Consider the following 13,534-nt stretch of genomic DNA (forward strand, 5'->3'; position numbering starts at 1 on the left):
GTCAAAATATATACAGAGACAAAGTAGGGACTACTTTGTCTCCGTATTTTTCCTCTGCCTGATACTTCCTGACACATGGCAGAGCCTATGTGTCAGTACCGGCAAAGTCCCCTGATGGTGACAGTGCCACTTTAAGGTGCTGCTAGTTTTTCTGTTAAAGCGGAACTGTCACTTCACAGGAGTTTTAATATTGTGTATACTTATTTCAATATTTAAACAAATATATATTTGTTACTCATGAAAAATAGAATTAAATGTAGAAATCTACAGCTCTTTATCCTAAAACAGCTATTTATCCTAATGAAAAAAATGCATATTCCCCCAATTCACTTTTTTTCCCCTAGATTATAATGTAAATTGCTTATTATTTCATACAAATGTAAAGTTAAATAGAGCAACTCATGGGAAAAGGTTATAGGTGATTTTAATGCTTTATTCAATAGTGTGCATTCCAGAGAAGTGCCAATTCCACTTTAAGTATACAGCAATCATACATACAGTATGTTGTTTCTCCACCCTTTGTACAGGGTCATTCTCTTTATTTTGGGCTAAAATATTTTTTGAGCAATCAATAAGTTGAAGACATTTGGAATTTGAGTATATTATATTTGGTCAGTTAAAAATATTTACCCGTGGTAAACCTTTAATTAACTTTGTGGCCTTTACTATTAAAATGGAACTTGTGCTCTAAAGCCTCTGGTAAGGCGGGATAGTTGTGACCAGGAGAAAGGTATTAAATGCTGTACATTTATTGCGGCTATTTCTGTCTTCCCCAGATGTGACTAAGATCCATAGGCTCAGGTGTGATGGCCGTTCTTGCAACCCACCTGTTGGTAACCTTGCAACAGGTCGCACACCCATCACCTTTACATCCTGTGGAAAGAATGTTACAGAACTGTACTGTTACTACCCAGAACAGCATTTGTTCCAGCAGCTTCAAGCTTCCTGTGATGTCCCACAATGCACCAAGTGCAGTGTCAACCAGCCAGAGAATTCACACCCACCTTCTCATATGACAGATGATGTCTTCTCCAGTCCAGCAACATGGTGGCAGTCTACACAGGGTGTGCTCAGGGAGGAGATAAGACTGAATTTTGAGACCAAGTTCTACTTGACCCATGTAATTATGGTCTTTAAATCTCCACGTCCAGCTGCCATGGTCCTGGAGAGGTCACACGACCATGGCAAGACCTGGAGACCTTATAAGTATTTTGCAACCAACTGCACGGCCACATTTGGCCTTCAAGATGACCTCCTGCAAGAAGGGTCTATCTGCACTTCCAGGTATTCTGGTGCTTGGCCTTGCACAAGGGGAGAAGTAAGTGACAACCAACTTCTCTTGAATGTTATTACCTTTAACCCCTTAAGGACACAGCTTCAGAAGCTTGTCTTTCACTTAATGACACAAGCATTTTTTTGCTTTTTTTGCTGTTTGCGTTCAACTTCAATTTGCATTTTACTAATTTATTGCACCGACGCATATTATATACCGTTTTTTAAAGGACAGAAAGGGCTTTAATTTGATGTAACATATATTTACATAAATGCTTATTTATTATTAAATAAATACAGAAAAATGCAAAAAAAAATGAAAAATCTTGATTTTTTTTACAGTTTTTGCAATAATAATGTGTGCACAATTAGTGCAGGTTACGGAAAGTAATTAAAAATAAATTCATTTAGTTGTTCTGATTTACAGAATATATAATGTGTCTGGGATTTAAAGTTTTTTTTGGTAGTTACAGGTCACAAAGCACAAGGAGTAAAATAAACTTTTAATGTGGAGCGATTTTAGAATTTGGTATGTTTGTCTTGTAAGCTTAATTGCCATAAAAGCATGGGCGTAGGAACCGGGGGGGGATGGGGGGGACGCATCCCCCCCAGCAAATCATGCGGGGGGGACAGGTATGGGGAAATCCCCCCCAGCTCCGCCGCCCCCCCCCTGATGCTGCAGCCGCCCGAGCGCTCTGCAGAGAGCCTCAGGCGGCTGCAGCTTTGCCCGGGCTGGTGCGTCCATGAGAGCGCACCGCCCGGGCGCAGCATGAAGAGAGGAGCTGACAGGAGGGAAGCGCTCAGCGCTCCCTCCTGTCACTCCTTCACTGTAGCGTAGCCGAGCGCTGTATAGTCCGCCGGTACAGGGAGCATCTGTCTCCTGTACCCGGCCGGACTAACAGGAAGTGCACACTGAGTGTGCACTTCCTGTTAGTCCGCCGGGTACAGGAAACAAAAGCTACCTGTACCGGCGGACTATACAGCGCTCGGCCACGCTACATCATAGGTAGGGGAGGGAGGGAGAGAAAGAAACAGGAAGGGGGGAAGAGGGAGGGGGGGGGAATAAAGAAACAGGGAGGGAGGGAGGAAGGGGAAATAAAGAAACAGGGAGGGGAGGGGGGGGGGAATAAAGAAACAGGGAGGGGGGGGGGGGAATAAAGAAACAGGGAGGGGGGGGGAATAAAGAAACAGGGAGGGAGGGGGGAGGGGGGAATAAAGAAACAGGGAGGGAGGGGAAATAAAGAAACAGGGAGGGAGGGAGGAAGGGGAAATAAAGAAACAGGGGGGGGAAGGGGGGGGAATAAAGAAACAGGGAGGGAGGGGAAATAAAGAAACAGGGAGGGAGGGTGGGGAAATAAAGAAACAGGGAGGGGGGGAAAGAAGCAGGGGGGGGAGAAAGAAGCAGGGAGGGGGGGGAGAAAGAAGCAGGGAGGGGGGGGAGAAAGAAGCAGGGAGGGGGGGAGAAAGAAGCAGGGAGGGGGGGGAGAAAGAAGCAGGGGGGGGGAGAAAGAAGCAGGGAGGGGGGGAGAAAGAAGCAGGGAGGGGGGGAGAAAGAAGCAGGGAGGGGGGGGAGAAAGAAGCAGGGAGGGGGGAGAAAGAAGCAGGGAGGGAGGGGGGGAGAAAGAAGCAGGGAGGGGGGGGAGAAAGAAGCAGGGAGGGGGGGGAGAAAGAAGCAGGGAGGGGGGGGAGAAAGAAGCAGGGAGGGGGGGGAGAAAGAAGCAGGGAGGGGGGGGAGAAAGAAGCAGGGAGGGAGGGGGGGAGAAAGAAGCAGGGAGGGAGGGGGGGGAGAAGGAAGCAGGGAGGGAGGGGGGGAGAAGGAAGCAGGGAGGGAGGGGGGGGAGAAGGAAGCAGGGAGGGAGGGGGGGGAGAAGGAAGCAGGGAGGGAGGGGGGGAGAAAGAAGCAGGGAGGGAGGGGGGGGGAGAAAGAAGCAGGGAGGGAGGGGGGGAGAAAGAGTGACAAGGGGGGGAGAGAGATTGACATCCACCACACACACACACACACACAATCACACAATCATACCACCCTTACACACACAGAAACACACAATTCATCCTTACACACACTCAATGCACCCCGTGCACACACACACACACACTCACACAATCATGCAACCTTACACACTCAATGCACCCCGTACATACACTCAATGCACCCCTTACAGACGCACACACTGCATCCCGTACATACACAGAATCACACCTTGCAGCCCTTACACATACAAACACAGATTCACACAATGCATTCCTTACACACATATCAGGACATCCCCTACACACTCCACCCCCTGTGAACAAACTCATTGGTGGAACATGAAGGTGGACCCTGGGATCCAGACCTTGAGCTGTGTAAAGGACCCCCAAAAAATGGAGCTGCTTCCCGTTCTCACAGAACATTGATTTTTGTGACCACAGTTACAAACAGCCTCCAGAGAGCCTGTTCTACACCAGACCAGTGGAGCCAGACTGCAGCTAGAGCCCATCATCATCCTCATCTGGTTGTAAGTAGGCAATCTAGCATATTATTCGTTGCACTAATCTCTAATTTACCTCACATTAAAGAAACACTATAGTCCCCAGAAGCACTGCAGCTTAGTGTAGTGGTTCTGGTGTCTATAGCCTGTCCCTGCAGGCCTTTTAATGTAGGCACTCCAGCACTGGCGTTAGTTAACATGGCAGAAAAATAATTGGAAAGGGTTAGAGGGGCTACTAATAAGGATAGGGGAGAGGGGTAGGTAGAAAAATAATTGGAAGGGTTTAGGGGGGCTACTAATATGGATGGGAGGAGGGGGTAGGTAGAAAAATTATTGGAAGGGGTTAGGGGAGTACTAATATGAATGGAAGAGGTAGAGTGGGTTCTAATATGCATGGAAGGGGTTAGGGGGGTACTAATATGCATGGAAGGGGTAGGGAGTTAATGTGCGTGGAAGGGGTAGGTGGAGTTCTTTTGTGCATGGAAGGGGTAGGGGTGGTTCTAATATTCATGGGAAGGGTAGGGGTGGTTCTAATCAGGAGGATCCCGGCGCTGTATCCGGGTAAGTAAAACCCCTTCCCTGTGGTGACCCTTTAATGTTGTTATTATTTAATCATTTATATAGCGACTGCAAATTCCGTAGCGCTGTACAATGGGATAAACAACTCCTAGTTTACGGAATAAGAATATACCCGGCGAGTAAAAATGCTATCCCCCCCAGATTTTTTTGGGTTCCTACGCCCATGCATAAAAGAAAACAAAATTGCCACACAAAAGTATATATTTATATAAAGTAGACACCACAAGCTATTTACCTAAGGTTGTTTTGACACTTTCTACGTAGCCATTTTACCGCCAACCTCTGCTAAATATTGGAGTAAAATTGTGTTTTTGGGGGGTTTTCGCACACAAACTTATAACAAAGAACTTCTCATGTGTATTTTGTAAAGTTGGTGTGTGCTATTCCTGTACAAAGTTTTATTATGTGTTCAGTTACTTCTGCTGAGTACAACGGTACCCCCATTGTATGTCGTTGGCACTATTTTGTGAAGCTACAGTGCCATATAGGAGACCTGTCCTTTTCAGTATTCACAGTAGAATTTTGAGAGACGGATTTAATGAGCCTATGCTTCCATTTGGGGTATTATAACAGTTTGACTGTTCAAAAAAACCCCACAAAGGCCTACCATTTGTAAAAGTAGACACTCCAGGGTATCTCATAAGGTGCATATTGTGCCTTAACTTGCCCCCATTTTTTTACCATTACATGCCAAAGTATGTGGTAAAAAATAATTTTGTGCATTTTTTACATACGGATTGCATTTTTGCTGGGTATTTTGTACATTTCATATGCGCCACTAAGTTCAAACCCCCCAAATTATGCTCAGCTAAGTCTTCTGAGTAAAAGGACACCCCCATTGTATGTCTATGCCACTATTTCGTGAAGCTACAGTGCCATACAGGAGACCTGTCCTTTTCAGTATTAACAGTAGAATTTTGAGAGACGGATTTAATAAGCCTATGCTTCCATTTGGAGTATTATAACAGTTTGACTGTTCAAAACCCCCCACAAAGGCCTACCATTTGTAAAAGTAGACACTCCAGGGTATATCATAAGGTGCATATTGTGCCTTGGCATGCCCCCATTTTTTCACCAATATATGCCAAAGTATGTGGTAAAAAATTATTTGGGGCATTTTTTTACATACGGATTGCATTTTTGCTGGGCATTTTGTATATTTCATATGTGCCACTAAGTTCAAAACCTCCAAATTATGCTCATCTAAGTCTTCTGAGTAAAAAGACATCCCCAATGAATGTCTTTGGCACTATTTTGTGAAGCTACAGGGCCATATTGGAGACCAAGCCATATCAGCTTTTACAGAACTTTGAATTTTGACGCTGGGCCTATGTGCAATTTCCAAGCATCTTCACAGGTTTTAAATTCAAACTACCCCACAAAGGCCTACCATTTCTAAAAGTAGACACCCCAGGGTATTTCAAAAGGCATATTTTGAACCTCGGCGTGGGATAATTTTTCCGCTAGCTTGTACCAGGTGTAGTGGTAATAAGCGTATTTTCTGCCTTTTTGACACACAAAGTGAGTTTGCACAGTATATTTTGCAAACCTTATGTGTACCACCACTCTATAATACTTTTTATGTTGCTCAGCTATGTCGGCTGAGTACAAAAATACCCCCGTATGTACCTTTGCCAGGTATATGTGGACATCGGAGGGGCACATTTGGGACACAGCCATTCAATTTTTTTTCAAACTTTAAATTTTTAGGCTGTGCCCATGTCCCATTTTAGAGTATTTTACCAGGCTATATAATCCAAATACCCCATAAAGCCATACCATTTCTTAAAGAAGACATCCCAGGGTATTTCAAAAGGCATATTTTGAACCTTAGTGTGGGATCATTTTTCCGCTAGCTTGTACCAGGTGTAGTGGTAATAAGCGTTTTTTCTGCCTTTTTGACACACAAAGTGAGTTTGCACAGTATATTTTGCAAACCATATGTGTACTACCACTGTATAATACTTCATATGTTGCTCAGCTATGTCTGCTGAGTACAAAAATACCCCCGTATGTACCTTTGCCAGGTATATGTGGACATCGGAGGGGCACATTTGGGACACAGCCATTCCATTTTTTCCAAACTTTTAATTTTTACGCTGTGCCCATGTCCCATTTTAGAGTATTTTACCAGGCTATATAATCCAAATACCCCATAAAGCCATACCATTTCTTAAAGAAGATATCCCAGGGTATTTCAAAAGGCATATTTTGAACCTTAGCGTGGGATCATTTTTCCGCTAGCTTGTACCAGGTGTAGTGGTAATGAGCGTTATTAAATGTATTTTTTAACTTTTTAAAACTTTTTTTTACTTTTTAAAACTATTTTTTAAACTTTTGTTTTGCTTATTAATTTTTTTTAAGTTTCCTAAACTTTCATAAAACTTTTTTTACAGATTTAACATTTTTCTAAGCTTTTTCTTATACCGTTAACCCCTAACTAGCAGTAAGCAGCACTAACAGTAAATTCCCCATTTCCCCATAACTCCCACCAACCCCAGCTAGCAAAATATTTAATTATACAATATTTAAATTAGTTAATTAAATAAATTTAACCCCTGAGGGTTAAAAAATAAATAAAAGTTCATCGTCAGGGGTTAAAAAAAAAATTAGATCACAGTATAATACTGTGATCTGTATTTTGATCACTGTAGGCAGTGATAGACTGGCAGGGAAGGGGTTAATTTTTATTTGGACTGGGTAAAGGGTTTATTTTTTTTTTTATTTTTAACTTAAACGTTATTAAAACTTTTTTTTAACTTTTTTTTTAACTTTTTAAAGCTTATTTTAAAACTTTTTTTAACGTTAACCCCTAGTTAGCCTAACACTAAATCCCCCAATTCCCCACTAATTTCCACCCTCCCCAGCTAGCTAAATTTATAATTTTAAAATATTTAAATTAATTAATAAAATAAATTTAACCCCTGAGGGTTAAAAAAAAAAAGAATTTTGCTGACAGAGTGCGAGGGTGGAGATATCATGCAGTGACTTCACATGGGTTTAATGATGCACCTATGCATTTTAAATAAGTGTCTCTATTTAGGAGGCTAACCGATTTTGGGGCTATCCAAATGTCCATCTTTTTTAAGAGCTCCACATTGTTGTTGTGTCTGAGTGTATCTTTACACTACAATAAATGCGTTTATAAATCAGTCTGAAAAGATACATTGTTTTAAATTACATTTTTTTCCCATATATTGTTATTAGTATGTCACCTAAAATATCTCAGAATAGCCTCGCTCCTGAACATGCACGACCGACCCTAAATGAAAATGGCCCTCGTTGTCCATTTTAAATGTTGGGAGATGTGATTTTGTACACACAAGCACATCTGTTCTACACCAGACATCCAATAAGGAGCTTCTGGTATAGGGGTATATTCCTAAAGCCTAAAAACTCTGATTCATATACCGTAAATTGTTTATTATTATTCAGTGAGATTCAGCCAAAGAAAAATAACAAAATAGTTAATAAATAATGTCTAATGCTGGACTGTTGAAAGGCTGATTTAGATGCAGGGCTCTGAACTGTGCCATAAAAAAGCTGTTCATTGTACTTTTATCTCCTAACCAGTGACAAGAGGGTCTGTCTTGATAGCTCTGTTCCATCGTATAAACTCTCATAGAGAAGCTTTAGGGTTCTACAGCATATGCATCCTGACAGCAGACTTGAGACTAGAGATTGTAAGCTAGGAACTCTATTAAAGGGAATATTTTTTTTGAAAGAGGGGACTTTCAGATAAGCCATAAAACAATTATGCACCATGAAGTTCTTTCGGGGTATAAATTGTTCCTTTGAGGCTTTATTTACTAAACCTTGAGCTGTGGAAATATGACAAGGGTATCGTAAATGTTAAAAACTGAACTGGAAAAACATCCATGTTGGAAATTATTTCAAATGTAGCCTAAAAGCATGTGTAAATTCCTTTTCATCAATCAAATCCTATTGACACAAACAGTCTTTGGTTTATAGGTGATATTTCGAGCCCTCACTCCAACCAATAGGATTGAGGATCCGTACAGTCCCCACGCACAGGACCTGCTGAAAATGACCAACCTGCGGCTGCTCTTGTTGAAGAGGCAGGAATGTCCTTGCCAAGCTTTCCATCAAGAAAAGCCCAATAGATTTGCTTATTATGCTATTTATGACCTGATCGTGCGGGGGAGCTGTCTTTGCAATGGACATGCAGAGGAATGTCAGCAGACGGAGCTTAAAGAGGGCAGTGAGACTTTGGTAAGTCAAAACTTTTTTCATATGAGGCTCACCCAGTCTCCACTCCTTCAAAAAATCGTTAAAAACCCACTTCTTCATAAAATCATATCAATTAAACTGTTAATAGCTCCCGACCGATTCCTCTTCTGCAACTGTCACTAGTCTAATACTATCCTTACCTTTTGTGTCATTTTACCCCACTCCCTTTAGCATGTAAGCTCATTGAGCAGGGCCCTCAACCCCTCTGTTCCTGTGTGTCCAACTTGTCTGATTACAACTACATGTCTGTTCGTCCACCCACTGTAAAGCACTCGGAATTTGATGGCGCTATATAAATAACATAATAATAAGAAGAAGAAGAACCACAACCACTACAGCCCATTACCGTTCCTTGGTAAGTAGTCAAACCAATTTTAAACAGTTTGACAATTCGTCATTTTCAGTTTTAAAATAATCTGTTTTTTATCGTTGTTTAATTCAATACCAGAAAAGTAAAAATAAATGCAGAAGTGCTCCTGAAATAATACTTAGCAGATGGTTTTCTTAAAATAAAATCTGTAAACAATAATATAAACAAATAGCGCAGAGCACCTAAGCTCAAAATATATTCATATAGTGAATGGTGTATATCTGGGGGTCCCACTTACATCTACCAGAGATTTCTCAACCTTGGCTCTGGATGTTATCACTCCACTTTAGAGGGGTATGTCCCACAGCTTGTAACATTTCCAGCAGCACAGTGTCTTGGCCCTCAGAGTTTCTCTACGTTTGATAAGAGACCCCAGGAACTAATGGTGCAGTATCCAAACACTTTATTAAAAACAAAGAATTAAAAATCAGATTACTCGAATGAGTGGTGAATTTCCCAAACAGGGGCTCCCAGTATCACATGGGGCTTCCTGCTGCTTGGTTCCATAGTGCCATGTTTTGCCTACCTCCCTCGGGCTTCATCTGACACAGTGAACTTTAATTTTACAGAGCAAAGGGGAAGGACAATTATCACACTACTTGAAGGGAACCCATGTTCCATGCCCTATAGTCCTAAAATAACGATTACTATATTCAGGACTATAGGTTCCTTTTAAGACGAAGAGATCCTTTGAGATCACTTACTACTCTCTTGAGTGCAATCCAGTTTCTTTGACTGTGAGAGCTTATGTTTTGGCACAATATTCCCTCGGCAGATGCAATGTCAGATCTATTAGTTCTAGCTAGGTACAAAAGCTTACTTACTACTGCATACATATTGTTGGGTAAAGTCCCACTTTCCTCTGCGAGGATGTTTGTACATCCTTGAGATTCACATTCTTCATTAAATCTAGACTCGTGTGCCTTTGGTCGAGAAGATATCTACTGGCAACACCTTTTTCAATTGCCTACTGAAATAAAAGGCTTCTATTCTTTATTCAGTTGTGTAACAATCTCTGTACAATACTGTTGTTTTTCACTGCATAAAATCGCGTCATATAATACATACACTAGCAAATTAGTCCAATTTCCATTTCTTTGTCTGGTAAATAGACATGTTTTTCCTTTCCTCTGAATTAAGTTTTGTTCTATGAGTATTTCACACTATTGCAGTTTGTTTAAGTCCATATATTTGTTTTTGTTTAAATTAATTTTCTTCTTTTTTTTTTTTTTTTTATTCTTTATTTTTGTTGTGCATGTTATGACAAAAGAGCTTGCACAGCCACGACAGCATGGGCAAGTACAATAATGACAGTAGGGAAAGACATCATCATGGCATATGTAAAAACAGCACCAATTTTTTAAGTTAAAGAGATCTATATGTTAACAGTGTATGTTCTCGTTTAGTTGAAGTGAGTTATATTTAAGATGAAACAGGCTTGAAGAACAGGCGTATAAACAGGCGTATAACAACAGGCTTTGAAAACAGGCTTATAAATCAGGCTTGGGAAAACAGGCTTATGACTCAGGCTTATGACTCAGGCTTATGAGTCAGGCTTATGAGTCAGGCTTGGAAATCAGGCTTGGAAATCAGGCTTATAAGACAGGTTTAGAGATCAGGCTTATAAAGCCGACTCAAAGAGCAGGCGTAGAGAATGTGTCTCATAACATTTTAACATTTTAAACAATGACGCTTAAATGGTTACACATGCTTATAACAAACAAAAAAACAAAAAAACAAAAAAAGGGAGTTAAAAACTAAAATGATTCGCCAGCTTATTGGGTGCTTTAGATCTGAAATGCCAGGGGATTGTAAGTCGCGGCATAGTGAATCAGGATGGGCTCTACTGCAGGTGACCCTTGGTGGTGAGGGCGGCAGGAATGCCTGACAGAGTGGTTGCGGCTGGGCAAGAGGCCGGACCCCAACCGGAGACCCAGGAGAGCGGCCGTCTCTTCCCGGCTCAAGCTCCAACACGCTTCGGGCCGACTTCGGGCTACTGTAGGTCCCAGGTAGGGTCTTGAGGGGTATCTCCTCGTGCCCCAGGGTCTGGGGCTCCGCTTGATCTCCGTTGTCGGTTGATAGGGAGAGTTTGCCTCCAGTTTGCACCGATTTTCGGTCCCCAAAGCGGGAGCTCAGACAGAGCACGTCTGATTCTGTTGGCAGTCCGGCCCCGCCCCTCAATTTTCTTCTTTTTCTGCTTGCTTCCACTTCGTTATCCATTCCCCCCTGAAATGAGAGTTAACATGTTTATGTGGATTTTGCACATTAGGACAGACGAGTAGCTGGAACCCTTGCTCTTTCTACACGATCGCCTAGGAGTTGGTTCTATAAGTTCATCACGTTGATCAACAGTATCCGGCTCAGTAGAATCATTACCTTGCTCTATTCTCCATTCTGCCTGTGTACTCTTTTGAATGAAGACATCTATTGCTAAGTCCTCATTCTGTGAACCCTGTATGTAGACTTCAATCTGGCCATTGCTTAAGAACAATATCACCTGTTGCTTGTACTATTTTCTTTAAAATAAACAACCCTTCTCACTTTTACTGTGTTTCATGTCAAGACTTCTGTCAAACCATACTTCACATGGAAATTTATTTGGAGGTTGTCTGTTTATGCAGTTATCATAACTGCATCACCTCAGTATTTTGGGGCGTCTGTGAATCTGTCAGCACGTGCCTGACAATCTCCATTTCAGCTACACAATTTTGTTCTGGACTGTATGGTATTACATGCAAGTGTTCTATTTATTTCTCTTTAAATATGTAGTAATATGGTGAAAGGTGCAATCACCAATATTGTCTGTTAGAAGTGCTTGAGCCTTTCTCCTAAACTCAGGCTTCCCAACTGCCCCTTTTTTTTTTAGGACAGTCCCGATTTCGGGGCCGCATCCTGCTCTAAGGAGCTGCCCCTGTGCAGCACAGCGTGAGCACATTATTGGAGGTGTACACTAGGACCATGGTGGCGCTCCATGCATCAGTGCACCCCATGGCCCTGCTCACCCTGTCCCGATTTTCTCTTCCCAATTGTTGCAATGTAGGCCTTCAACTTATTGGCAGTTTCTGCTTAGTCTTTCATGAAATAGTTATTCAGTATCTGGAATAATCATCAATGCAGGTTAGTAAATACTTATTATAACCACAAGACATTGGCTGTATTGGACCACATATATCTGAGTGAATGAGTTGCAGAGGTTTTACGAAGTATCTTTGACTCTGTTTGGGACTAGGGGGGCCTCGTACCTTCCTCTATTGGACAGTGTTCACATGCTTCCCTGTTATTATCATTCTGACAAGGTTTTATGTCTATTCCTCTTGCTAAACCTTATTCTGTAGATCAGAATGGTATGTCACAAATAGATACATTTTGAGCAATTCTTATACCTTGTGCCATTTTTTGTTGTTATTTTTCATTTATCATAATTGAAGTTCACATGAAGCCCGTGGAGCAGCGCAGCTAAGGGGAATGGGCCTTGATATTGCCAGGAGGCAGGCAGCTAGTTGTCAGTAGTTGGGGGCTGGTTTAAGGACATGGAGTAGGGAGGAGTTACTAGGGGGGTATAAGTAGCGGCCATCTTAGGTCTAACGGCACTTTTAATCCAAAGTTACACTTACCTGTTCGTTGTCCCACCCACCCTCCCTTTGCTTTCAGGTGTTTCCCGTTTGGTCACGGCGGCGGGGGATGGAGAGTAAAGTTGGGGGGAGAAAAGAGTGAGAGGGGGGACAGTTTGGAGTTCAGGGCTAATAGGTAGGCCTTTGGACTGGTTTGGTAGGTTCGAGCTCGTAGGTAGCTCCGAACCAGGGTGTTTAGGGGTGTCTCGGTATGCCCCTACACTGGTGGTGCCCTTTGGTGGCAATGGATGGTGCCCTTGGTGGCAATGGTTGATGCCCTTCGGTGGCAATGGTCATGTTTCAAGTTAAGCTAATATGTTACAATGTTGGTGTATTATGTTATGATGTTACGGTGGGGTGGGTCATTGTCAAGGGGTTAAATTTTAAAATAATGTGGTAAACTGTGCAGGCCAACGTGGGCCTGTTGTGTGACAACGACCTTTATAATTCTATGTTAATAATAAATAAAAGCTGTGATATATTTTTGCCAAAACCCAGGTGTCAGTGTCATTATTATAATTAAGTATGTGGCGGGGGTTTTTGTGCATATGCCGACAAGGACGACTGTGCACATGTCATGATATCCTTGGGAGGTTATTGCTGAAACACTGAACAAATTATCTGTAAGTTCAGGTAAGTAAATTACATTTTGTACTGTAATTTCTCCATGTCCTTGTATAGACAGTTTGTTGCCTTTAGTTATTCTCACCATATAGTCTACATTTTTTAAAATAAATTAGAATCTTTGCACATGTGCAATGTTGCACCTGAATCGATAATCCAACTATTTCTGATAACTGTATCTGTTTTTGAAGCAAATTACGATGTTCTCTTCTGACATGTAGATGCTTTTTCTTGTCTATGGTAGTCTTTTTGATGCAATGTAAAGGCATTTTCTGGCCTATGGTAGCCTTTTTTGATGCATCTGGCAAGATGGATTTATTTCTACAAATAAACCTTTTTTTTTAATTGTTGTCCTT

At 41.9% G+C, this 13,534-nt stretch overlaps 1 protein-coding gene across 1 annotated transcript in view; it reads left to right on the plus strand.

The window, feature by feature from the left end:
* LOC134568034 (netrin-4-like) overlaps positions 1-13,534 on the plus strand; it is a 55,676-nt gene that overhangs the window by 13,979 nt on the left and 28,163 nt on the right. Inside the window, exons 2-3 of the mRNA XM_063426272.1 lie at positions 777-1,318; positions 8,295-8,555. Of these exons, the coding sequence (XP_063282342.1) occupies positions 777-1,318; positions 8,295-8,555 (803 nt within the window). The remainder of the gene's footprint in view (positions 1-776; positions 1,319-8,294; positions 8,556-13,534) is intronic.

Source organism: Pelobates fuscus, chromosome 7 (assembly GCF_036172605.1).
Source record: "Pelobates fuscus isolate aPelFus1 chromosome 7, aPelFus1.pri, whole genome shotgun sequence".
NCBI lineage: Eukaryota > Metazoa > Chordata > Amphibia > Anura > Pelobatidae > Pelobates > Pelobates fuscus.